At 52.4% G+C, this 24,892-nt stretch overlaps 2 protein-coding genes across 3 annotated transcripts; one reads left to right on the top strand and one right to left on the bottom strand.

Annotated features, from left to right (window-relative positions):
- Positions 1-311: 311 nt before the first annotated feature.
- CYP2E1 (cytochrome P450 family 2 subfamily E member 1) lies at positions 312-10,756 on the top strand. Of its 2 annotated transcripts, none has more exons than XM_084904523.1 (9): positions 312-699; positions 1,362-1,521; positions 3,180-3,329; positions 3,587-3,747; positions 4,167-4,343; positions 5,650-5,791; positions 8,495-8,682; positions 9,569-9,710; positions 10,416-10,756. In XM_084904523.1, exons 1-9 carry the CDS (start codon positions 523-525, stop codon positions 10,604-10,606), a joined length of 1,488 nt encoding a protein of 495 aa, XP_084760649.1. In that variant the 5' UTR covers positions 312-522; the 3' UTR covers positions 10,607-10,756. The 2 variants fall into 2 exon arrangements, with proteins under 2 accessions (XP_084760649.1, XP_084760650.1); XM_084904524.1 differs by having other exon boundaries at positions 340-454; positions 1,297-1,521.
- A 105-nt stretch (positions 10,757-10,861) lies between these two features.
- SYCE1 (synaptonemal complex central element protein 1) lies at positions 10,862-17,406 on the bottom strand. The gene is made up of 13 exons (XM_084904644.1): positions 17,163-17,406; positions 16,519-16,581; positions 15,824-15,883; positions 15,391-15,465; positions 14,709-14,756; positions 14,439-14,493; positions 13,672-13,761; positions 13,365-13,428; positions 12,645-12,711; positions 12,447-12,570; positions 12,276-12,386; positions 12,053-12,140; positions 10,862-11,828 (listed from the first exon to the last, which is right to left on the bottom strand). The coding sequence occupies exons 1-13, from the start codon at positions 17,233-17,235 to the stop codon at positions 11,763-11,765; spliced, it is 984 nt and encodes a 327-aa protein (XP_084760770.1). The 5' UTR covers positions 17,236-17,406; the 3' UTR covers positions 10,862-11,762.
- Positions 17,407-24,892: the final 7,486 nt, after the last annotated feature.

The following is a 24,892-nucleotide window of genomic DNA, read 5'->3' as shown; positions in this document are numbered from 1 at the left end:
GAGCCATATGTGGCTGGCGAGCCGCAGTTTGCCGACCACGGGGCTAGGGCAATTTAAACATTCTTTTTTTAAATGATTTTATTGATTTCAGAGAGAGGAAGGGAGAGGGAGAAAGGGATAGAAACAGCATTGATGAGAGTTATTAATTGGCTGCCACCCACGCTCCTGGGGATCAAGCCCACGACCTCAATCGAAACATGACCTCCTGGTTCACTGGTCATCGCTCAACCACTGACCCACACCTGCCGCGTGGTTGGGACGTTCTTAGGTCAACACTGGAATTGGTGCAAGTGCCAGCAACCAGTGTCGACAGAGCCTGGATGGGGCAAAGGGGCAGTCACTACAGAAATCAGCGTTTGAAAGGATGGCCAACAGCAGCTACTAATAAACTAATACCTTGGGCCAGAGGAGAAGGAAGGTGGCATTGGCTGGCCAGTCACCCGCCTTCTCGAGGGTGAGTTATAAAAGCTTCGTCTTTCCACAGAAGTGCCCCGGAGCTCCGTAGAGACCACGGCAGGTGCCATGACTGCCCTGGGTGTCACGGTCGCCCTGCTGGTGTGGGTGACAGCCCTGCTGTGCGCCTTCCTCTGGAAGCAGGTGCACAGCAGCAGGAAGCTGCCCCCAGGCCCTTTCCCACTGCCCATAGTTGGGAATTTGTTTCAGTTGGAACTCAATGATGTGCCAAAATCCTTCACCAGGGTAAGAGAAGGGTTTGGGGGGAGGAGAATTTGGGCATTAGATGTAAGAGGTGTGCATTCAACTCCTTGTCAGAAACATTGTTCTGAATGAACGGAATTAACAGTAGTGCCCAAGAACAATATTCAAAATATTTAGCTGGTGGCAGGGCTTGGGCATGGAGCACCCGGATGGGCATGGGCCGTGGATGGCCCTGGAGGCCCCTGAGTGTTCACCACCTCGGTCACTGGCTGGCATGGGGAGGCCGCTGTCCCACACGGTGTCATGCATTCACACCAGGTGCACAAGGGCTGGTGTCAACTTGGGATTCTTTGTAGACTCCAGAGACAGCCCTGCACCTATGACGGTGGTGAACAGGGGACGAGCTAACAAATCTGAAAACAAAACAAGCTGAAACACCTACTAAATGCCGAACCCGGACCCGATGTGGGCAAAGTGGCCTCAGGGGAGGGACGTAGCCACGGCCGGGCGGGGGTGGCTAAGTGGGCAGGTGTCCGGGGACCAGACTTCCGGCAGAGGAGAGCCGTGTGGGGAGGGTCTTCCCGCACCAGGCTGTGCACAGGCTCTCCCCACACCCCTCTGGGCTCTCCCGGTCCACAGCAATGACTTTGGGGTCCGTGGGAGGCACAGCCCTCCGGCCCTCACGCCCGCCTGTGGTCGCGCAGCTGGCAGAGCGCTTCGGGCCGGTGTTCACCCTCCACCTGGGCTCCAACTGCATCGTGGTCCTGCACGGCTACCAGGCGGTCAAGGAGGTGCTGCTCCAGCACAAGAAGGAGTTCTCCGGCCGGGGAGAATACCACATGTACCGGGCCCACAAGGACCAAGGTACCCCCCCCCCCCCCGCCTCCCTGCCCACTGTGCCCGGGGCGGGTGCTCGGGGCCCGGCAGGGGCGGAAGCAACAGCAACAAGACACGGTGAAGTCAGAGAGGTGGCGCGATGGCGGTCCGGTCAGGGGGTGGTTGGTACTTTCACTCAGTCTCACACCACAGGCATCGTCACGAAAGCGGCTGTGACCGGGGCCTGCAGTGCCCTGACAGCGGACAGACTTTTATCGTATTTCCTCTTTTTTATTATATGTTTGATTGATTTCAGAGAGGAAGGGAGAGGGAGAGAGAGAAGCATCAGTGATGAGAGAGACTCATCCATCTGGGCAGCCTCCTGCACGCCCCCTACTGGGGGTGGGGCCCAGCCATGTACCTGACCAAGACTCCAACGGTGGTGACCCAGGGGTTCATAAGTGGACGCTCAACCACTGAGCCACACCAGCAGAGCTATTTTATTTTATTTTATTATTTGTTATTATATTACATTATTTAACTTATTTTATTATTTTATTTTGTTTTTTTTTTATTTTACCCCGCCCCCACCCACCTCCCCCATAACATTTTATTTTATTTTTAAAAAATATATCTTATTGATTTTTTACAGAGAGGAAGAGAGAGGGACAGAGAGTTAGAAACATCGATGAGAGAGAAACACCGATCAGCTGCCTCCTGCACACCCCCCATTGGGGATGTGCCCGCAACCAAGGTACATGCCCCTGACCGGAATCGAACCCAGGACCCCTCAGTCGGCAGGCCGACGCTCCATCCACTGAGCCACACCGGCCTCGGCCCCCAAAACATTTTAAATCATCCGCCAGCTCCCTCTGTGCTGCCGAGGCTTCAAGGTCCGCAGGAGGCACCGCCCCGGGCTCTGACCTCCGACTGCCCCTCCCAGCCCTCGCTCGTTCCCATGGAAACGAGCCCCCTGCGGCCGCGCCTCTGCCCTGCGCGAGCCCCGAGCGCAGACCGGCTCAGCCGAACCCGGACCCCCTCCTCGGCACCCCGTGTGCGCGGGGCCTGGACACGGACGCCCGGTGTTTCCCCTCCTCTCCCCCGCCGCCCGGACCGGTGCCCGCACCCGGGACCCGCGCTGGAGCCGTCCCCACGTGCTCGGGGCTGGGACCCGGGACCCGGGAGCCCGCTCAGTAAGGACCCCGCAGCCCGGCGGGGGCGGGCCTGCGGCGTGAGGGTGAATCGGTGAGATCCGAGCGGCTTTGCTGGGACCGGCACCGGGGAGGGCCCTGGGGGGCAGGAAGGACGGGAGTCGGGGGTGCACAGACCACAGGGACCAGGACGCCTTTGCGAACCCTTTCCAGCGAGTCCCCACCCAGCAGCAGCCAGCCCGGCCCGGGCCGGAGCGCCGACCCAGGAACCCGGAGTCCCGCTTCCGTTCCCCTTCGGGGCACCAGCCGGGCGACAGGCTCCATCCCCGGGAGGGGGCGTGCAGGGGGCAGCCGATCGATCGGCGGTTCTCATCATGGATGTTCCCATCTCTCCCTCTCCCTTCTCTCTGAAATCTATTTAAAAAAAAAAAAAAAGTATATGCTTTTCAAAATTAATCCCCAGTGGACACAGGTGCGGCCGCGGCGGGCGGGGAGGCTGCCCCCTGGCGGCGGGGCCGGGCGTGGCGGTGACCCCTCGCCGTCCCCCTCCCGCAGGAATCACTTTCAATAACGGCCCCACCTGGAGGGAAACGCGGCGGGCTTCCCTGACCATCCTGCGCGACTTCGGGATGGGGAAGGAGGGCAACGAGGCCCGGATCCAGAGGGAGATCCCCTTCCTGGTGGAGGCACTCCGGAAGACCCAGGGTGCGTAGGGCCGCCGTGGCCGGGGCCCGGGGTCGCGGGGTCACGGGACAGCCTGCAGCAGCTGGGCGCTCAAAAAGGCCACGGTCATCCCCCCACTCGGGGGTCCTCTCTGCATCGCGGGGGGACAGCAGTGGTGATCACGTGTTACACCCGAATCCCTGAGGAGTGAAGGAACACGAATAGGTCCTGGCATCCCCAGCTTCCGTGAATTGCCCTGTTTTCCGGGCGGCTCCCTCTCACAGTGCCCCGTCTTCCAGGCCAGCCCTTCGACCCCACCTTCGTGGTGGGCTGCGCGCCCTGCAATGTCATTGCCGACATCCTCTTCCGCAAGCGCTTTGACTACGGGGACAGGACCTGCCTGCGGCTGCAGACCTTGTTTAACGAGAACCTGTACCTGGTCAGCACCCCCTGGCTGCTGGTGAGGCCACTTTTCATCCTTTAGTTGGCACTCATCTCCCGCTACATGGATTCCGTTCGAAAGAGGAGAGGGGAACTCGGGGTGTAAGGACAGACAGGCCTGCTCACGCCAGGACTCCTGTCCTGGCTGTTCCTTCCGGAGGCCTCCGTGGGCCCAGCGCTGCCTGTGCAGACAATCCCCACTTCCCCCTTTAAAACTAGTTCCCGCTGGACACGTGCGCTGTGTTCACCTCCCCAACAGGAGGAGCACTGCCTCCTAGAGGGGTGCCCAAATAATACCCTGGGCCCCCATATTCCACAGAATGCACAAGCAGCAGCCATCCATCGGGAGGGCAGTCATCCAGGACACAAAATGAGGTTGCGTCCAGGGGAAAAAAAATAGATAGGAAGAAATTCTCTCCTTTCTCTTTATTGTTCTAGCTTCAAAATAACTTTGCAAGCCTGTTCAACTACCTGCCTGGAAGCCACAGGAAAGTAATGAAAAATGTGTCCGAACTAAAAGACTACGCGCTAGCCAGACTGAAGGAGCACCAGGAGTCCCTGGCCCCCAGCTGCCCGCGGGACTTCAGTGACCGCCTGCTCATGGAGATGGAGAAGGTACCCTCCCCCGCGCCCCGCAGAGAGCTGGTGTTCCGAGATGGTTAGCAGTGTGTGTGTGTGTGTGTGTGTGTGTGTGTGTGTGAGAGAGATTTATATTATAACCTGCACCGCTGGTGCCCAGGCTGTCCACGCTGGGCACATTCTGATGCTTTTGGTAAAACCACACATGCACTGGCTTTGGTGTGGCCACACACGCTGCTCCCACACAGCCAGCCTACCTGGCTGCCTTCCACACCACACAGCTGTCCCCTGTGGTTTTGTTTTTATTTAAAGTATACTTTATTGATTTTTTTTTTTTTCAGAGAGGAATAGAGAGGTAGAAACATCGATGAGAGAGAAACATCGATCAGCTGCCTCCTGCACACCTCCTACTGGGGATGTGCCTGCAACCAAGGTACATGCCCTTGACTGGAATGGAACCTAGGACCTTTCAGTCTGCAGGCCGACGCTCTATCCACTGAGCCAAACTGGTCTTACTGGGGAAAGCTGTCAGGGGCTGTGGAACACACTTTGAGACCCCTCCCATCAACTCCCTCCAGACCATGCTTCTTCTTCTTATTATTTTTTTAAATTGATTTTTAGAGAAAGAGGGAGGAAGGGAGAGGGAGAGAGAAACATGGATAAATAGTGAAACATCGATGTGCTGCCTCCTGCACGCCCCCCACAGGGAATCAAGTCCGAAACCTAGGCACAGGTCCTAACTGGGAATTGAACCAGCAACCTTTGGGTGCATAGGACAACGCCAACCAACTGAGCCACACTGTGCTTCTTATCATGACCGTGTCCCATCTGGGGAGGGTTTCTCGGTGCTCCTTGTCAGCATGTGACCTCCCATTAGCGCATGGCTGCCAGGGGCTCCGGGCCTAGCCAGCATCTGTCTACCTGACAGCTCCTTAGGGCCCCCAACCCAGATCGGTCACACTTCACCTCTGTCCTTGGATGGCACTGTGGTTCTGGGCCAGCATGTGACTTCCCTGGGGAATGGCCCCGGGTTATCTGAGAATCTCCTCCCTCCATGGGACCCCTCTCACTGCCTTCCCAGGGGTTTGGCTCCCCTGCCTCCCAGGACCCAAAGGCGCTGGGTGGTAGCAGAGGCCACACAGCTCAGCCCCAGGCGGAAGGAGGTCATGGCACGGGACCAGGGAGGGCCTCGCCCCCGGACAGCCCTCGGTGCTATAAAAGGGCACAGAGCCCCACGCCCCTCACCTTCCTGGCTCCTCCCCGTGGAGCTGACTTCTGTGCGGCTCAGGGGCACAGGGGTCTCTTTCTCGTCCCCTCACCTGCCTGTCCCTGACACCCGCAGGAAAAATACAAAGCAGAGCCGGGGTATACCTTGGGCAACATCGCCTCGACCGTGGCCGACCTGTTCTTTGCCGGGACGGTGACCACCAGCGCCACGCTGAAGTACGGGCTCCTGGTCCTCCTGAAGCACCCGGAGGTGGAAGGTATGTGCCCGGCAGGGAGGAGCCCGGGCCGGCGGCCGCCTGCCCTGGGCGCTCAGCCTGCGCGTTGGGCTTCAGCTTTCCATCTGCAGGTGGCCTGCTCCTGAGCCCTGGGGGGCATCGGGCACGTTCTGTGAGGGGACCTGTCCTCGAGCACCACAGCTGCCTGGCACCCTTGAACACCCGGCCCCCCGTACCCCGCTGAGCTCTGGGTCGCAGGACAGGAGAGCCAGCACCAGGCGGGGACAACGCGACCCGTCTGCATTCTGCACGACCCTGAGCGTTTCACATGAATGGATTCCTCTTTTTAAAAAAAAAAAATAAAAAAAAATATATATATATATATATATATATATATATATATATATATATATATATATTATTGATTTTTTACAGAGAGGAAGGGAGAGGGATAGAAAGTTAGAAACGTTGATGATGAGAGAGAAACATTGATAAGCTGCCTCCTGCACACCCTGCACTGGGGATGTGCCCGCAACCAAGGCACATGCCCTTGACTGGAATTGAGCCCGGGACCTTCTAGTCCACAGGCCGACGCTCTATCCACTGAGCCAAACCGGTTTCGGCTCATCAATGTCTCTAACTCTCTATCCCTCTCCTTTCCTCTCTGTAAAAAAATCAATAAAATATAAAAAATTAAATTAAATTAAATTTAAAAAAAAAGAAAAAGAGGAGGAGGAGGAGGGGGAAGAGGGAGGGGGAAGGGCTGCACTCTGGCAGAGGCAGTGGAGGGGAAACGTGCCACCTATCCAACCTGAAGCAACTCAGGTAAGAGAAACCAAAAACGTGTGCTGTAGCGCCACCTACTGGAAGGCTGGAGAAGGCCTCTAATTACCCACGTGCTGGATTTTGGAATTAAGTAAACAACGCCTTACCTAAATAAGAAAACTGTTGGCTACTTCAAATGCACTGGCAGAGGAACAACTCATCCAACACCATGAGAATGAGAATTCTCCAGAAATCAAACTTAAAGTCACAGGTGACTGTAACCGAATTGAAATCAAATTCAAAATAGCTGGGATGAAGAAACAGCGAGCTACAAGAAAACTCAAAAGGACCATTTAATAGGCTGAGGAGTAACATCGATGAACAGAAACACACTTTACCAAAGAGACTGAAACTCTACAGAAGAACCAAACAGATATCCTGGCGCCGAGGAACACTATATGAGGTGAAGACTCACCCTGGGAATAGAGCAGACCACAGGGGAGAGAAGGCAGAAATCGAGAAATGATCACGTGAAAGAGGAGAGAGACCTAAGGTTTTAAAAATGAAGAAACTCTAAGAGAACTGACTAGAAGAAGAAGAAGAAGAAGAAGAAGAAGAAGAAGAAGAAATAAAGAAAAGGAACATGGAATACTTGGTACCCCAGAATAAGAAGAGAGTGAAAGGGAGCAGAGAACCTATTTAAAGAAATAACAGCTGAGAACTTCCCACACCTGGTGAAGGAGCTGGGCGTACAAGTACAGGAAGCTATTAAACAGCTAATTACCTCAACACAAAACTCCAAAACATTATATGAAAACTGTCAAAAGTTAATGACATAGAATTTTAAAGGCAACTGGGGGCGCGGGGAGTAGTAACCTACAAAGATACCCCCATTAGCAGAACTCCACGGGCCAGAAGTGAGTAAAACGACATATTCAAAATACTGAAAAAGAAACACTGCTGGCCAGGAAGATTCTGTCCACAAAAAGATTCAGATCGGAAGCAGATAAAGGCCTTCCCAGACCAGCAAAAGCTGAGGAGCTCGCCACCACTAAACCTGCATCGTAAGAAATGTAAGGAGCTCTTCTCCCTGAGGTGAAACTGCACACAACTTCAAGGCAGGTGACGAAGACACAGACAGAACCAGAAAATGGCAAAGCTATTTCAGAGGGGGGTGTTTAACACTGAATTACAGCGTGACGGTTAAAGGGAGAAGCCCTTAAACACAACGATAGCTATTTCAATTCGGTAACGAGCTCACAACATAAAATGGGATAGTTTGTGGCAACAAAAACATAAAAGGGGAGATGGAAAAGGATGGGATCTGTATAGTTACATAGTGTTAGGAAAAATGGATAGCCACATGCAAAAGAATGAAACTAGACCACTGCATTACACCTTACACAAAAATTAACGCAAAGTGGATAGAAGGGCTGAGCCTGAGACCTGAAGCATAACATATGAAGAAGACATGTACTAAGCTCTTTGATATCAGTCGTAGTGATGTTTTTATGGATTTGACTCCAAAGTCAAGGGAAAATAAACAAATAGAACGTCAAACTGAAAAGCTTCTGCACAGTACAAAATGAATGGGAAGAGTTATTCGCAAATCACATACATGATACCATGTCAATATCCCCTGGATTAGGGTTTAATTGTATGGGGATGGATGGTGATGAGCACAACATAGTACATACAGATGTTGAATGTTAACATTGTACACCTGAAACTTGTATAATGCTACAAACCGATGTTACCTCGATAATAATTAGAAAAAAGGGTGGATGCCAAAACACGCTGTAAACTAGAACCTGACGAGCTTAGCTCTCACTGACATTTGTGGAGGCGCTGTCCAACAATCCAAGGCTCCTGGCACCCTGAAGCTCTCTTGGCCTGGAGGGCTCCCTAGATGGCTGGCTGGCTGGCTGTGGAGCCAGCCTCGAGCCAGTCCTTTTCACCTTTCCATTCATACCTTGGCAGAGAAACTTCATGAAGAAATTGACAGGGTGATTGGGCCGCACCGAATCCCTTCCATCAAAGACAAGCTAGAGATGCCTTACATGGACGCGGTGGTGCATGAGATTCAGCGGTTCATCAATCTCCTGCCCTCCAACCTGAATCATGAAGCAACCGAGGACACAGTGTTCAGAGGCTACGTCATTCCCAAGGTCAGATGTGAGCTGGACTGCACACCCCGAGTACCATCCTACTAGCTCAGCCACTATCCTGATCAGGGATAGGATGGAGGGCCCGAGGACACCTCCTCTGGCAGATGTGGCTCGGCCACTCCCAACTGCAGAAGGCCCCTTCCCTAGCAGGCCTCACATGGACCTGGTGACCACAGAGATCGGGGAGATTTGGAAAATGGGCTCCTGAGATAGTCCCTGGGGTTGGTGGTATCTTCTGAGGATAGTTTTCCATTGATTTTTAAAATATATATTTTATTGGTTTTTTACAGAGAGGAATGGAGAGGGATAGAGAGTTAGAAACATCGATGAGAGAGAATCATCGACCAGCTGCCTCCTGCACAACCCCTACTGGGGATGTGCCCGCAACCAAGGTACATGCCCTTGATCGGAATCGAACCCGGGACCTTTCAGTCCACAGGCCGACGCTCTATCCACTGAGCCAAACCAGTTTTGGGGTTTTCCATTCATTTTTAGAGAGAGTGGAAGGGAGAGAGAAATATCAGTGTGAGAGAGACACATCGATTGGTTCCCGGAGTCCGCAGCCAAGGTACATGCCCTTGACCTGAATTGAATCTGGGACACTTCAGTCCGTGAGCCAACACTCTATTCACTGAGCCAAACAAACCAGCCAGAGCTGTTGGTGGGATATTCTAACACCAGAAAACAAACAGCAACAACCAGCCCCGTGCTCCAGGGTAAAGGTTAGCGCTCTCACTGCTAGTTAGACCTGACCCCTGAGTTCTTCCTATCCAGTCCCCCATGAACACTTCCTCTCTTGCACAGGTAAAATGCAAACCCCCTTCCTCACTGGGGGCCCCAGATCAAAGCGTTGCTAACTTGACTGAGAGCGCTTTTATTCTTCTAGGGCACAATCCTAATTCCGACACTGGACTCCCTCTTGTTTGATAAACAAGAATTCCCAGATCCAGACAAGTTTAAGCCAGAGCATTTTCTGGATGAAAAAGGGAAGTTCAAGTACAGTGACTATTTCAAGGCATTTTCCGCAGGTAAGAGGAGTTCAACTGCAGCCCCTCCCAGGATTTGTCCCCAATTCCTGTCCTCTGCTCCCCGGGTCATCTGCATCATCTCAGATCTGCATCTTGTCCTTCATGTCTATCCACAATGCGCACCTCCCTGTTCAGAGGTTAATGACATCTTCTCACCACGAGTCCTGGGAATGAATGTTGTGGATGAATTATCTTTCTGAACAGTAGATATTTCACTTCATTCGGGGCTAAAACTCTTTAATAGAACTTAGTAAAAAAAAAAAAAAAATTTCAAAAACGCTATTACCTAATCCCCTGTTACTAAACAGAATGTAACCTTTGGTTACCGGGACCATCATGGGACCCTCAGCCTCTCCCGGGCTGTCACCTCTGGGCCTGGGTCTCCTCCCCAGCTCTTCTCTCGGCTGTTGGTGTGAGGGAAGGTCCTGTAACCAGCTCGGTAACTTTAACACCAGATGGTACAGCATTGGCTTCTTGCCGTGGGACATGGGTGGGCAGAGAGCATACTCCGACCTCCCTTGGGTTTAGGCAGCTGCGTCCTGGTGGTTGAGGAGTGTGAAGGCTGGTCCCCGAATGTGTGGTCCCGATACTCTTATCCCAAAGTACATCCTGTGCTTCCTTTCAACGGGCAGAGAGGGTCATCCTGCTGGACGGGGGTGTCCCCCGCCTCCTCCCGCCTGTCTCATGTGTCCTGTGTCACTGCAGGGAGGCGGGTGTGTGTCGGAGAAGGCCTGGCTCGCATGGAGTTGTTCTTGTTCTTCACCGCCATTCTGCAGCACTTTAGCTTGAAGTCTCTCGTCGACCCCAAGGACATTGACCTCACCCCCGTGGTGAATGGGTTTGCCAGCATCCCGCCCGATTACAAACTCTGCCTCCTTCCCCGCTCACACGCGTGAGGCACGTGTGCTCTGAGGATGGTAAAGGGGCATGAGGAAGCCGCTCTCAGCTGTACTAGCGGGAAGGGGGGCACCGCGGACGCAGGGCCTCCAGACACGGTGCACACTGTCCTCAATAAACAGGCCGTGCTCCACAGCCGCAGCGGTGAAGTCTCTCTCTGACGGACCATCCTGCCTCCCGCTTCAGGGATCCTCCCTGGTGGCCCAGGACAGGCTCCCCATCCCGAGACTCTCACCCATATCCAGAGGCCCCTTTGCTGGGTGAGGCAACAGTCACAAGTTCTGGGACTAGGCTAAGGATGCCACTGGGCCTGTTGTTCAAACCGAGTCTGGGTTTCCGGTCTGAAGCCTCAGCTCTCCTGCTGACGGGAGAATCCCCACTGAGGCTGTTCTTGCTTTTCCATGGAAACTGCTCTTGCGTGGGGCCTGTGGGGCCTCTCTCCGCCCCACCGCTCACTGTCCGAGCGGGGCGTGGGAGCCTTTCAAGACAAGGAACATCTTTGTACCTAGTTTGCTGTATGTTGACCGGGAACACAGACTCCACTCCCAACACTGCCGTTAACCGGGCTGATGCATTCTGGGATTTGAAAGGTGCCTCAGAAGCACACACTAGTCCAAGTGCCTCCCAGCACACTGCGGGCTTCTAACATGATACTCTTGTAACAGGGGCTCCGTGATACATTTTGTGCCCATGAGAGCACAGACCACGCTGGGCCTCCATTGCATCTTTTTCTCAGCCTGTCAGGGTGAGTGAGGGCATGTCACCGACTGGCTGAGGTCTCCAGCACCCCGGTCCTCGCGGTTGGGACTTCGGGGATGCTGTGTTGTCCAAACCGGACTACGGAATGGAAGAAACAATCACAGGGAGGGTTCTCAGGACCCCTAGCCCTATCGTGAGAGGTCTCAGGCCTGCTCCCCTCTGCCTGGGGACGCAGAGCAGTGGGCCCTGGAGGTGAGCAGACCGGAAACTGGGAGGCCAGGGAACCATTGACTGAGTGCGGAGAGCGCCAAAGCTTCACCCAGTCTCAGAGGCCTCCCCTCCCCTCCCCGAGCCCCAGCACGGACCCAGCTGAGGCAGTGGTACAGAAACAGTGTCTTTATTTCCTGAGGCCCAGGCATAAGCTCCAGGGCAGGGAACCTCCTCGCCTGGAGGGCATCAGGCCTGCTGGGCGGGCAGCTCTGCGTCTTTCTCCTCGCTGACTCCGAGGGGCTTTGGATTGGCCTGTGGGAGGTCAGGATCTGAGATGGAAGTTTTCCGGAATCTGTGTACCCACACCCTCCCTGGGGCCTGCCTCCCACCACTGACAGCCTCTAGCCTTTGCCTTGGCTGTGCCCCTGTGGGAATGCCCTTCCTTTAAGATCATCCTCTGGGGACCCCCAGACCCTCTCCTCGCCTTCCCGCCCCCCAGTTCCTTTCATGAGCTGTCACTTGATTCCAGGGCTCACAGCTGCTTCTGGGCTGGTCCCATCCTCTTGTTTGCTCTGGGCCTGAGCAGTGACCTGCACGCCGAGCTTTTCCAGTTCCTCCTTCAGCCTGGGATGGATAAGAGAGCGGGAGGGGAAGGGAGGAGAGGGAAAAGAGAGCTGGAGAGGGCAGGAGACAGAGGCAGGAGAGAGACTCCCTGAACCAGCCTCCCCTTACACACAGGGAGAGGGGCTCCATGCCCACCTCTGCCTCCTCTGCTGCAGCTGCTGGCACTCCTCCTGCAGCTGCTCATGGCGCTGGGCAGTGTCCTCCAGGAGCTCCTGGGCCTTTCTGGTCTCCTCCTCAAACAGATGCCTGAGGGTGGGGCCATCAGCGCTGCTAGCTCCCCCTCTACCCTTCCCCCGCCTGTCTTACACTGCGGCTGCTGCCTCCTTGCTGCGAAGGAAGAGCCCCTCAGGGATGGCAGAGCAGCCCTTGGTACCGAACTGGGAGCACAGGCGATTCTTCACATCCTCCAGCTTTGCTTCCACCAGCTTCTCTGTAGCAGGAAGGGACAGATGAGCAGGGCAGGGCAGGGCAGGGCAAGTCTGAGCAGGGCGCCCCCATTCTCACCTTCCTTGAGCAATTGCTCTTTGCTACTGTCCAGGGCGCCAATCTCCTGGGCCAGCTGCTCCGGACGCTGAGGGGGACAAAGGAGGCCCATGCTTATCTCCCACTCCCCACTCCCGCCCCCGCCTCACTTCCTACCGCCCTGGCCCTCCCAGCATACCAGGCCGGTGCAGCCCCAGGGCCTCTGCCTGGCACGTTTCTCCCCGCTGCCTCCAGTGCTGTGCTGCAGAGGCTCAGGAGGCTGTCCTCTGGAGGATCAGGACCAGCTCAGCCCTGCTGCTTCCTCATCCCTCTGCGGGGGCCCCTCATTGAGCCCTTCCATTCTGTCATTCATTCTCTCTGCCTAGTTTCTGGTTTGGAGGCTGGGATCCCTTGGTGGCATACACTGACCCCACTCCCTGTGATGTCCCCAAACATGTGTGGATCTCCTTGATGGATGACCCCTCCTTAGTCCATCAGGATTCCTCCTGACCGCTGAGGGGCCCCGAGAAGGCAGCAGGGGTGGGCGGGCAGGACCAGCGAAGAGGATGAAATGGGTGGCAGTGAGGGTGGTGAGGAGGGTCTGACTGGCGGGGATTTGATGTTTGGCCGTCAGGGCTTGCTCAGGCACTGGGTGTGGCGGGTGAGAAGATGAGAGGAACGAAACCCGGAGGGTGACTGATTCTGGGCCTGGTTCTGCCATGGAAGATGGGGAAATGGGAGGAATGGCTTTGGGTGACTCACGTGGAATTCCCAGAGGTCTTTGTGCTGGCTCATCAGTTCTTCCAGCTGTTCCTCGAAATCCAATCTGGGGGCCAAGCACATTGGATGAGGGTCCTGGGTTGAGACGCCCCACACCCTGGCCCAGGCTAAGGGTCTCCATGTACAGTCCTGGGGAGGGGGCTTCCCCATACTCTTTGCTCTTATGGGGAAACTTCACCACCTTGACCCTCTGAGCCTTAGGCTGGCCAGTTCCTCCTTTAACCCCCTCCCTGATATCATCCCATCTACACCCACTCCTGCCCCCGAAGGCCTCGGCGCTGGGCTTTACCTCAGCTGCCTCTGTTTGCTCTTCTCCTCCTCAATCTGGAAGTTGAGGGCACAGATTCGCTCCTTGCACTCTTCTAGCAGGGTCTGCTTCCTGGAAGAGGCAAGGCAGCCCTCAGGCTGGCCTCCGAATGTCTCCCCAGGAAGGGGCTGGGTGGGGCTTCCGCCTCCTTCTCCTGAGCTCTGTTCTAGCCCTCTAGGTGGAGTCCTTCTCTGTAACTTGGTGGGGGGATTTGAGCACATGCCCCCGGAAATATCTTGGTGAGGATTAAGGAGATCAACACGGACATGGTCAAGTGCAGAAGCACACACATTAATCTCCTCTGAATTTCCTGAAAAATCTGAGGACGCCAGGGCTTGGTGCCTCTGGTCACAAAATGAGTCGAAGAAGTGTTCAGGAGGTGGACAGACGGATACACAAATAGTCAGGTGGGTGGAGAATAATGGGGATTGATGAGAGGCTGAGTGGACAGACAGCTGAAGGGACAGATAGGCAGGTGAGTGAATAGACAGCCATGGAGCCTGTGGAAAGAGGAAAAGGCTTGGAATAAAACCAGCTACAAGAATGTAATTGGTATGCTAGCGAAAAGAACGATTATCCCAGTGAGTGAGAACACCCATAACACGCCTGCCTACCGCGAGAGCTGAGGTGAGAAAACACGCGTTTGGCCTTTCCATGTGACAGGAGGGAAGGAGAGCTGTGGTCTAGCATTCCCTCACTTCTTCACCAGAACGAAGGGCAGGGCAGAGTGAGGCCAGGTGAGCGCTTACCTCTGAGCCTCACTCTCCTTTTCCTGGCAATGGAGCCGGAGGATCCTCAGCGTCTCTGCAGGGAGAGGAACCGACAGGCATCAGGTTTGTGGAGAGGTAACAGGGTTACATCATGTGGAGTCTCGTGGACACGGGGTGGGACTCTGTCATTTGCAGCAAATCGGTGGAAGCCACAGGAGGGATGCCAGCTGATGCAAAGGCTCAGGTGCCCGCAGGAGTGAGCTTCTGGGTGCAAAGGCAGAAGCCTGGGGGCGGTGTGGCTGTCCTTACCTTGCTTTTTACTCAACATCTCTTTCAGGCGCACTTTCTCTCCGCTCACTGGAAAGCACAGTCACAGGTTCAGGTATCAGTGCACATCCGGGTACCAAGGACCACCCACTGTACCCTCAGGGACACGCGCAGTTTGGTACAGCACTCCTCTAGCCCCCTCCCCTCTTGTGACCACACTCCCTGTGGGCGCCAAAGGGCTCTGATGCTGAAGAGGTCGACTGGAGGACCCTGTGGGATGCAGGTGTGTTTATATGGAGGGGAGAGAAAAAGGAAACACGTCTATGAAATGGGTAGACTGTGAGGACACACGTCAAGCAGAAAGGGGCATGTAATCAGGTGGGGCAGGGTGCTGTCTTCAGATGGGATGATGGGGGAGGGTCTCTTTGAGAATGGAATATCTGAGCTAGAGCTGAATGATGATGTAAAGCAATGAGAACCGATATTATCTGGGGGAGGAGGAGAGGGAGGTGGAACAGCCTAGCAAAGGCCCTGAGGTGGAAGTACGCTTGGCGGGTGTTTGGGAGTACTGTACCCACTAGGCAAGGGGGAGTTTGGTAGGCTACGACCTGAGGCTGGAGAGGGGGCGGGGGCCCTTGGCCACGAACACACGCTCAGTGTCTGGAATTCTGGGCTCAGGGAGGCATGACACTGGGGACCTCTGAGGGAACCTTGGCACACTTACGTGAGTCCAGTTCCTTCTGCAGAGTCTCCCAGACAGTCCGGGCCTCTCCCAGCTCCTCGCTGGCTTTCTTTTTTGCTGTGCCAAAGAGCAGAAGGTCAGACACTGTCAGTGCGGCCTCCAGCTACACCATTCCTTGCAAACAGTGACATTTCACATTTGTCTTCAAGCAAACCTCGGGGGGGGGGGGGGGGGGAGATTTTACTGAGCAGAAAAATGAGTCTTTCTGGTGGGCTCTCTGCAGCAGGGCCAGGATAAGGGACCCAGGACTCTAACGGCCGCATTTGGATGGATCTGTGCTTGTTTAATGCTCTGCAGTTGCTGTTGTGAAATAATTAGTAATTTCTGAACCAGGGCTCCTGCATTTTCCTCTTACACCGGGCCCTGCAAATCGCCTGGCTGCTCCTGACTGACGAGCTAAAATTCCTGAGCTCACCTTGTTGGACCTCATTAATCCGGTTAATCAGGACCTCAACCCTGGGCTCCAGGCTTCCCTCTGCAGGAAGGAAAGGAGGTTGAGTGAAGATGACAGGACAGGCAGAGGCACATGGGGACCCTCCAGTGGCTCACATTCAAGGCAGGGGAGATGAGGAAGAGATAAACCAAGATACTGACTCGGGCTGTGGTAACTGCAGTCAAGGGAAATAGAGGGGCTAGGGGTCAGACTGAAAGAGGGGGACATGCTTCTTCAGATTGGGAAGGCCTCTTGAAGGCCCCAAATCAAGTGAGGGGGCAGGCCTTGCACTCCTTGGATGGGAATGGGAGGCAGTCAGTCAGAGGTCTGCCCTGAGATGGCAACATGGCTGGGAGGGGCCTGGTGAGCAAGCAGAGAGTAGCAGAGGGGAGGTGGAGGGAAGGGAGGAGGTGAAAACCTGGGTCTAACTTTAATCCCCTTTACGTAGTGACAGTCAAGAGGGTAGTCAGCAAGGGGGTTGCAACTGGGTTTTGGGAAAATGTTTTGCCTGCTATCGCCTTATACTTTAATTTTTGATCATGGGTCTATACTTCTATTTTCAAGAATTAAGTTTTAGAAGTAAGAGTGAATGAATGAATTTCCAAAGGCTGTGAACTGTGGGGCCTGTAGTTGGATCCACTTCTGTTTGAGCCTCAGTTATAATGGAGACATATGACCTTTCTGCAACTTCTTCACCATATCCATCAAGCTTTCAATTTTCTGTGAGGACTTGGCCTGCCCTGTGGAGACAAGACAGAACATCTCAGAATCCGGTGGGAGTGAGAGGGTGAGGAGGGATCCGACAGCCTTGGGCTGGGGCTGAGGTGGGCTGAGGGCAGACCTCCCGTTAGAGGGGTGCCCGGGCTCCTTTGTCTTGAGGTGGAAACGGCGCGAGAGATAAACTGAGTCCCTTCGCGATCAGCAGACGCAACGCTTCGTTACCCAGCACACCCTGCGGGGTCGTGGGGGGTCAAGGACACTCGCCCTGCAGTGGCCCCTCGAGGCCGACATTAACACCTGACCCTCAAACGACGGCGGTTAAGAAATGTCCCCAAGAAGTAGTAACCACACAGACCCCGCAGAAGATCAAACAAGAGGATTAAAAATGTGCCCTCACTTGTGTGTTCCCCTCAGAATCCAAACCCCTTCTCCGCCCTCAGCGCCCTCTGTGCGCCCCGCGCAGATGATACCCTCTTCCCGCGGGGGCTAGGCCGCAGCGGCCCGACCTGGGTCCGGAGGGGAATCCGCCTGCGCTCCCGCCCGCCCCCACGGAGACCTGCACCCCGCCCTCCGCCCCCCACACCCCGGACCCCCGCACAACCTTCGGCCTTCCCCGCCTGGTCCGTGGTCGCCGCCGTGGACTCGGACCTCGAGGGCCCCGGCCGCCCCGCCATTCCCTCTCAGCTCGCGGGCGCCGGGTTGGCACCTCGGCTGGGATTGGACGACACCCGCGAGGGGGCGGGGCGTCTGTAGCGCGCCTGCGCAATGCGCTTCACACCACCTTCCGGGAGACAGGATAAAGGTTGTGGGCAAACGCCAGTGAAAGTCCTTAAAGGTGGGAGAGGGGCGGGCCGGCGGGCACACTCCGGGCTGCCGAGTGGCCCACAAGGAATAGGAAGAACATTTAATGAGATGTCTCATGTAAGCATATAGAAATATAAAGATTTATGTATGAGGAATCTATCTGCGCATGTGCAGAGGCCTCCTGCGCATGCGTGCGCCCCTCTGGACGTCGCTGGCGGTGCAGCACGTGCTCCTGTGCAGTCCATCCGGAAGGGAGCTAGAGCCCCACCTCTGCGGTGCTCCTCACGGCGCACACCAGAGCTTTACCGAGCGTTACCGCGCCACCGAGGACTCCGCTCCGGCATCTGGAGCGAGGCAGACTGTGTCGGCTCCATGGGCCTAGCCTTGGCTGCACGTCTAGGTAGGATGCGGGGGAGAGGGCCAGGGCACCTCCTCCCTCTTTTCCTCCCTCTCTGTCCCCTTCCCCAGCTGCCTGCCCAAGTCCTACCCTTGGGGTGGGTGTATGGCGAGGTGGGCCATTCGGTAATGTGCAGATTTTCTTCAAATATAATGACCAAGATTCAACCCAAAGCTGCAAGGACTGTGAGATTCCTCCATTAGTCCAGGATGTGCTCCCTCTTCTGGCCCATCTTGGCCCATTTAAGGCCTCCGTTATGTTAGAATCAGTCTTCATCTTAAATATGTGTAAAATGGAGATAACACATGCTTCTGTCTCATCTACCAAGAGGGGCAGTAGGTCAGATGAGTATGTGAGGGCTTAGAAATATGAATTATATCAAAGTGGGCTTATTGCCCTAACGGTTTTTTATTGCTCAGTGGATAGAGCGTTGACCTGTGGACTGAAGGGTCCCTGGTTTGATTCCTGTCAAGGGCATGTACATTGGTTATGGGCACATCCCCAGTAGGAGGTGCGCAGGAGGCAGCTGATCGATGATTCTCTCTCATCGATATTTCTAACTCTCTAGCCCTCTCCCTCTCTAAAAAATCAATAAAATATATATTTTTTAAAGTGAGCTTATTACCAGGGCTCTGTATCCTCATTGTAATGCAAAGAGGGCAGAGCCCTCGAGGCAGGAAAATGCTCTTTTCTTCCAGCTTGTGGGCACCTTGGGAGGAACACCGAGTGAAGGTCACCAGGAAGAGTTTTTCTCTGCTGCCCGCTAGTTCCGTCTTGAAAACAACCAGAAATGCTGTTCTCTGCTGCCATCTCCTGTGCATCTTGGAAATAACACCTGAGTAGAGGTCACCAGGAAAGTTATCTGTGGTCTCTGGTGTGTGTTGAGAACAACACCTTAGAGGAGATTACCAGGAAAAGCTGGGTCCGAGGCAGGGCTAGGACCTGAGGCCCCGAGGCTAGGCTTCAAGGCTCCGAGGCTAGCATCAGCCTTTAATGATGTCACCTGCACACTGACAAGTCACAGGCTTTGGTCTTGTGTTGGCAGTGACAACTTACAATGAGTCTAAAGGTCTGAGACCACACTGGCCTGCAGGGAACAGACACTCATTCCACACCCCCTCCCCATTCCTTCTGAATTCCATCATTGACCTGTCCCGGGAGCAGCAGCTGCCTGCCAGTGACTGGTTTCATTTGAGTGTACGCCAACTTAAAACAGAATTATAAAAACATTTACAGACATTCCACAGTGCTCCTATAGTCAGGAGCAAAGACCTTTTATTTTATTTTTATTAATCCTCAACTGAGGATATTTTTTTAATTGATTTTTAGAGAGTGAAAGGGAGGTAGAGTGACACAGAGAGAAAGAAACATCGATGTGAGAGAGACACATCGATTGGCTGCCTTCCACATGTGGGATCAAGCCTGCAACCAAGGAAAGTACTCTTGATTTGAATCGAACCCAGAACCTTCAGTCCGAGGGCCAAATCAGCTAGGACAAAGACCTTTTTATAAAAAGAGAATATATCTAGGGCTGTGCAAAATTCAAAACTATCAGATCCCTTTGAAAGAGTCCAGAGTTCATGGAATGAAAAATGACCCATTGGGAAGCTCCAGTGTGCTAAAGATTGCCTTCCAGGAATATTCCATTGAGATCCTCCCCCTGAGACCTGCCCTAATTTCTCCGCCTTTAGAGAGCAGATAAAAACCCTTAGGACAGACAGAGGATCCAGCCTCTGCCTCTCTCTCCCCCTCACCTTCTCTCTCCCCCTCACCCTCTCTCTCCTATGCCTTTCCCTCTCTCTTTCCCCCAGGCACCAATATCCCTGCTTTCTTTCTCTCGTTTGCCTCTCTAACTTGTTTCCTGAACCCCCGCAGCCCGGTTGTCCCACTTTTTCTATCTCTGTGATTTTCTAAATAAACTTTTGTTTGTCTTGATTCTGAATTCTTTCTCAGCCCCAGAATTCAAGCACTGAGGTTGCTGGATCCAGGTTCAGTCATTGGTAACATTCTGGTGCAGATTCGCCGATAGGAGATCAGGGCTAGATGCTTCAGGGCCTTATAAGTTAAGAGGAAAAGGAAATCAGAAGGGTGTCAAGGAGGGTGGAGAAATAGTATTGCTTTGTAGAAAGTCCACTCTGACTTCAGTGTAATAAAACAGATAAGGATGGGCCAAGCCTGGGAACAGGACGAGCAGCTGGCAGGCTGCGGCAGTGAACCAGCTGAACAATGAGGGTGGCTAAAATTAGAGTGACTGCAGTAGGAATGAACAGAAACAGGAGTAATTCTCAGGAAAGATGTTAGACTGAACAGATATATCTTCATTTTCTTCCTCCTGAAACTGTTAAAAACACACACGGGATTGTTTGTTTTTAAGCATAAATACATAAGGAGGAGGAGAATGCTTCAGCAAGAACATTTTGGAAGGCACCAAAAAAAAGAACAAGTACTAGATGATTTAGAAAACCAGTAACGAGGATAACTCAAGGGCAATTTTATTGGCACCATAAAACTCACCAAGAGGTTTAGGATCCGATTACCTCAGGCACCACTGGAAGTGACAGTGAAGGGGCAGAGAGAAGTCCTATAATTAGGATTGGTTGAAACTGCTTAAGAACCAGTTAAGACCCCTCCTTGATTTGAGTTACTGGAATACTACCCATCCCCCTTCTTAGAAAAAAAGACTGTAAAACAAAAGGATTATGCGAAAAACGTACATACTGAATAATAAAACAACTTCTCTCACAACCCCAGCCCGGTATCTCTACTCAGCTCCAAGAACACTAGCTGCCTAGGCAGGAGGCTTCAGAAGAATCTTCTTTGGGTCCTGGGAACCAAAGAACTAGAGATACCGAATCAACGTTTCCCAATGAGATGACCCAGCCAGATCCACCCACAACATGCCCCAGAACACACCTTCTACTTGCCCAAGAACTTCTTCAGCACTTGCTTTGGATCTTCTGGGCTCACCAGCTCGAAACGAATCCCGATGTTTCCTGCTGGGTGGCCCCCGCACTTGCATTTATGCTGCTCCTGCAAATGGAAAGAGTACAAAGCATCTCCTGCGAGAAGAACCACTGCTCCTGCTGGTCCACGTGTTGTACCACGTGTGCCCAGGGCTGTGTCTGCAGAAAGGCATCAGACAGGTGCAGTTGCTGAGCCTGATGTTGGAAAAGCCAGTTCCCACAGGGAAAAAACCTATATTTTTAATTGTTTCCTATGACCCTGACTTTGGCTGGTACATTCCTGTTTCTATGAAATCTTTCTGACCATACACTCACATAGACTAAACAAACAATAAGAGCAACAAAATCAGGGCAATATAACCTTAATGGCCTTTTGTAAGTTTCCCACCACAGGAGGACAAAGACCAGAAAAACTTGCTGGACACCAGGAATCAGACCAGATAGAAATTGTCCTAAAGACACCTGATCACACATCCGCATTCCATCTGCATTCGAAGCCCAACAATTCAGCCCCCAGACCCACTGATGACACAAGCTTTCCACCAGTGACTACATACCGTGTTTCCCCGAAAATAAGACATCCTCCGAAAATAAGACCTAGCGCATGGAAAGATAAGACATCCCCTGAAAATAATACCTAACGCAACTTTGGGAGAAAAAATTAATATAAGACACTGTCTTATTTTCAGGGAAACAGGGTATGTGGACGAAACTCCAGCCTCTGGGTGCTGCCATCACCTACCCAATGTATCCTGATGGGGCAGCCCTTCCCTTCGGATACTACACCCCCCATCCCCTTTCCTTAAATAAATTCAGTTTTCTTTCATCTCCTTCAGAGATGGCTATTTAGCTTGCCCACACACACCGACTTTAATATTTCACAGAGCTTGGAGACAAGATCCCTAAATGTTCCAGAAGAACAGGTGAGAGGGAAAGGAATTCAGCTCCAAAACTATTTATCTCCCAAACATACTGTTTGAGAAAGCAATGGGTGAGATGATCCATGCCAAACGAAGGAATAAGCTCAGAGTTCTTCCTCTGTGGGATACAGAACACATGACACTGCTGAAGAAAAAGAAACTGGCCCAGGTGGAGCCCCTAGAACAGCAAATCAAGACTTACTTGCAGTTTCAGCTCCTCCCAGGAATGTGGCCTTAAACCAATCAGTCTGGAATTTCCTGATCAACTCTAGTGAGGTAATGTGCTTGATAAGAGCCTTCAACCTGTTCCCAAAAGATAGGTGACTTTGCCTGAAACAGTCCTTATTCTTTTGCTAATAACTTCCTTATCTTGTCTTCATGCCTATAAAAGCCTCACATTGTGTACAGATTCATGTACATTGGAAGGAAATTAATTAGGAGAAATATTTTAGAGGCTGGGGAGGGACCGAAGGAGATTGGCCAGCCGGGGATGGGACCGCTGGAGGTGGGCTCTAGGACATGTCTGGCCCATATCACTCAGTCCCCATCAGCTGGACCCCAGCAGCAAGCTAACCTACTGGTCAGAGCATCTTCTCCCTGGTGGTCATAGCGATTGGTTGACCTGGTTAGATACTTAGCATATTAGGCTTTTATTTATATAGATTGCTAGTACGCATCGTATTACTGGCCAGTTGGTCAGTCAGGTGGTTGGATGGATGTACAGTCGTCACTTAGCCTTTTATATATATAAAAGTGGCCGGGTGCACAAAATTCATGCACATTAAAAGGGAATTAATTAGAGGAAGTATTTTAATATTGCTACGGTATGTGCCCTTTCTCTATAATAAAATTGTCAGAAATGAAAGAAAATTAGTAAGTACAATAAAAAAAGAATTCAGAGCCAAGGAACTCAAATTATAAGAGAAAATTTATTTAGAAAGTGACAGCAGTAAAAAAAAAAAATAAAAAAAAATTAAGAAAAGAATAAGAAAAAAAAGTGAGCCAGCTGGGCTGCATGGGCTCAGGAACTAAGTTACAGAAACAAAAGAATGGTCCTAGGAAAAAGAAAGGCAGAAAGATGTGCCTTGGGGGGGGGGGGGGAAGGGGAAAGATGAGGTTGTGCTGAGAGAGAAAGAAGGAGCATACACGGAGTCGTTGGTCCTAAGGGTTTCTATCCCCTCTTCAAAGGCGGGGTCTTACGGGAGATCCCAGGGGTGGATCTCAATAGAATATTCATCAGTGTTTTCAAGTCCATCCTTTCAGGTGTGGTCTCTACTGATTGGTCAGTGCTAAGGGAGGGTTATTAATCATTGCCTCTGAACCTGATATCAGCTAAGGTGTCCCTTCATCTGTTTTTGCTGCTTTTCTGGGCCCTGAGCTGAAACACATCTGTGGCCTAAGTGTCATCACTAGTTTGACCAAAACTCAGACTCTGTGCTGAGCAGACCTGAGGCTTTGTTCTTAAGATCACTTGATGGCCAAAACCGGTTTGGCTTAATGGATAGAGCGTCGGCTTGGGGACTGAAGGGTCCCAGGTTCGATTCCGGTCAAGGGCATGTACCTTGGTTGCGGGCATATCCCCAGTGAGGGGTGTGCAAGAGGCAGCTGATCAATGACTCTCTCTCATTGATGTTTCTAACTCTGTATCTCTCTCCCTTCCTCTCTGTACAAAATCAATAAAATATATTTAAAAAAAAAAAAAAAAAGATCACTTGATGTGCAAAAAAAGAAGGTAAAAAAAAGTAAGAAAAAAAGGTTAGTTGATGTGGGTCAGAAACTCACTGTCCTGAGGACTTAATGCTTAAGGGAATGGTCCTACAAGGATTTGTATGGAAGTCCTATGAGGCTATTCTTCAGTCCCCTTATTTCTCCTCTGAGGGGATCTGTCACATGATCAGCAGTATGCTAGGGGAGGCAAGGTCACTCTGTGGGCGAGGTCCCAGCCTAGTTTTTTCGGTTACTAAGTTTCTGGGGCTTTCTGCCCTGGTGACATTCTGTACCTGGCCTATTGTTCCTACTCTTCTCATGTATATCTAAATACCTACTATATCAATTCGGTCCTCAGTTGGTTGCAAAACCTGGGGATATGAAGGGCTGACTGTATATTCATTGAAAAAAAAAAATCCCAGTATACTAGTAAGTAGACCCAAGTAGTTCTGTTATATTGGAAATCAGCGAGTTGAACAGAGGACGCCTTAATCAGTAAGCCAAATTTGGAGTCTTTATTATGCCGGCGATTTCAGAGGAGTTACCTCCAAAGTCTGAGCCAAGTAACATGGGGAAACTTTCCCTTATACCCTTCTGGTTTGTCTCCTAAATATGGGGCTTTTGCAGGCTTTCCAAAGAGCCCCAGGTACTGAGATGGGGACAGTCTGCTTAGTAGATATTTTGCAGGAAGCTTGTAACCTTGAGCACAGCATAACTCAGATAGCCAAAAGACACCTGGCATGGGAGGAACCAGGGACGGACCAGACCCCCATGTTGGCAGAGTGGCTTGCAAGGCCAGATAATTGAGCTTATTTTCCCTATTATTCGAGCAAGCGTGCTTACAGAAGCCAGGAATAGCAGAGTTAACAGAACAAAGGACCATCTAAGTGTAGTGGACAATTTTAAACAGCAGTTTTTATAAAAGAGAGGTTACAGAAACAAGATGGAGTGCCCGTGCTTCAGTTCAAACCCATATTGTTTAAAGGTCGACTGCAATTTGGGTATTACTGGCCATGAAGCTAAAATATGAGACTTCTCCATTTAATATCAGGGACTTGGCAACCCTCTCTGCTAAACAAACGAATGAACGAGAAAAGTGGTGGTAATGCTCTGGATTTGCAGCTCAATTTTGTCAACTCACCCAAACTCACAAGAGCCAGGTGTATAACCCAAGATGCCATTAGTCAGTTCACAGTGAGAAATAGATTGCCCCCTTTGTCCCGCGGAGGGCTTGAGATCCGAGTTCAGTTCTTTTTCATTCCCCACCTTCAAGCCTCCCTCAGATCCCCCTCCTGTTCACATGTTGGATCCCCCTCCTGTTCACACGTCAGACCCCCTCCTGTTCACATGTCAGACCCCCTCCTGTCCACATGTCAGACCCCCTCCTGTCCACATGTCAGACCCCCTCCTGTTCACATGTCAGACCCCCTCCTGTTCACATGTCAGACCCCCTCCTGTTCACATGTCAGACCCCCTCCTGTTCACATGTTAGATCCCTTCCTGTTCACATGTCGGATCCCCCTCCTGTTCACATGTCAGA

The sequence above is a fragment of the Pipistrellus hanaki genome (genome assembly GCF_964339955.1).
Source record: "Pipistrellus hanaki genome assembly, chromosome: 14".
Lineage (NCBI taxonomy): Eukaryota > Metazoa > Chordata > Mammalia > Chiroptera > Vespertilionidae > Pipistrellus > Pipistrellus hanaki.
Note: the sequence above shows the minus strand (reverse complement) of the source record. Positions and strands in the feature narration are given on the sequence as shown.

Excerpts from the sequence above, each read along its gene's own strand:
- CYP2E1 (XM_084904523.1), top strand. The coding sequence starts at position 523 with ATGACTGCCCTGGGTGTCACGGTCGCCCTGCTGGTGTGGGTGACAGCC. Across the intron at positions 1,522-3,179 it reads CCGGGCCCACAAGGACCAAG|GAATCACTTTCAATAACGGC; the intron begins GTACCCCCCCCC and ends CCCCTCCCGCAG. Across the intron at positions 3,748-4,166 it reads TCAGCACCCCCTGGCTGCTG|CTTCAAAATAACTTTGCAAG; the intron begins GTGAGGCCACTT and ends TTATTGTTCTAG.
- SYCE1 (XM_084904644.1), bottom strand. The coding sequence starts at position 17,235 with ATGGCGGGGCGGCCGGGGCCCTCGAGGTCCGAGTCCACGGCGGCGACC. Across the intron at positions 12,141-12,275 it reads CTGCAGCAGAGGAGGCAGAG|GCTGAAGGAGGAACTGGAAA; the intron begins GTGGGCATGGAG and ends TATCCATCCCAG. Across the intron at positions 11,829-12,052 it reads GGACCAGCCCAGAAGCAGCT|GCCAATCCAAAGCCCCTCGG; the intron begins GTGAGCCCTGGA and ends GACCTCCCACAG.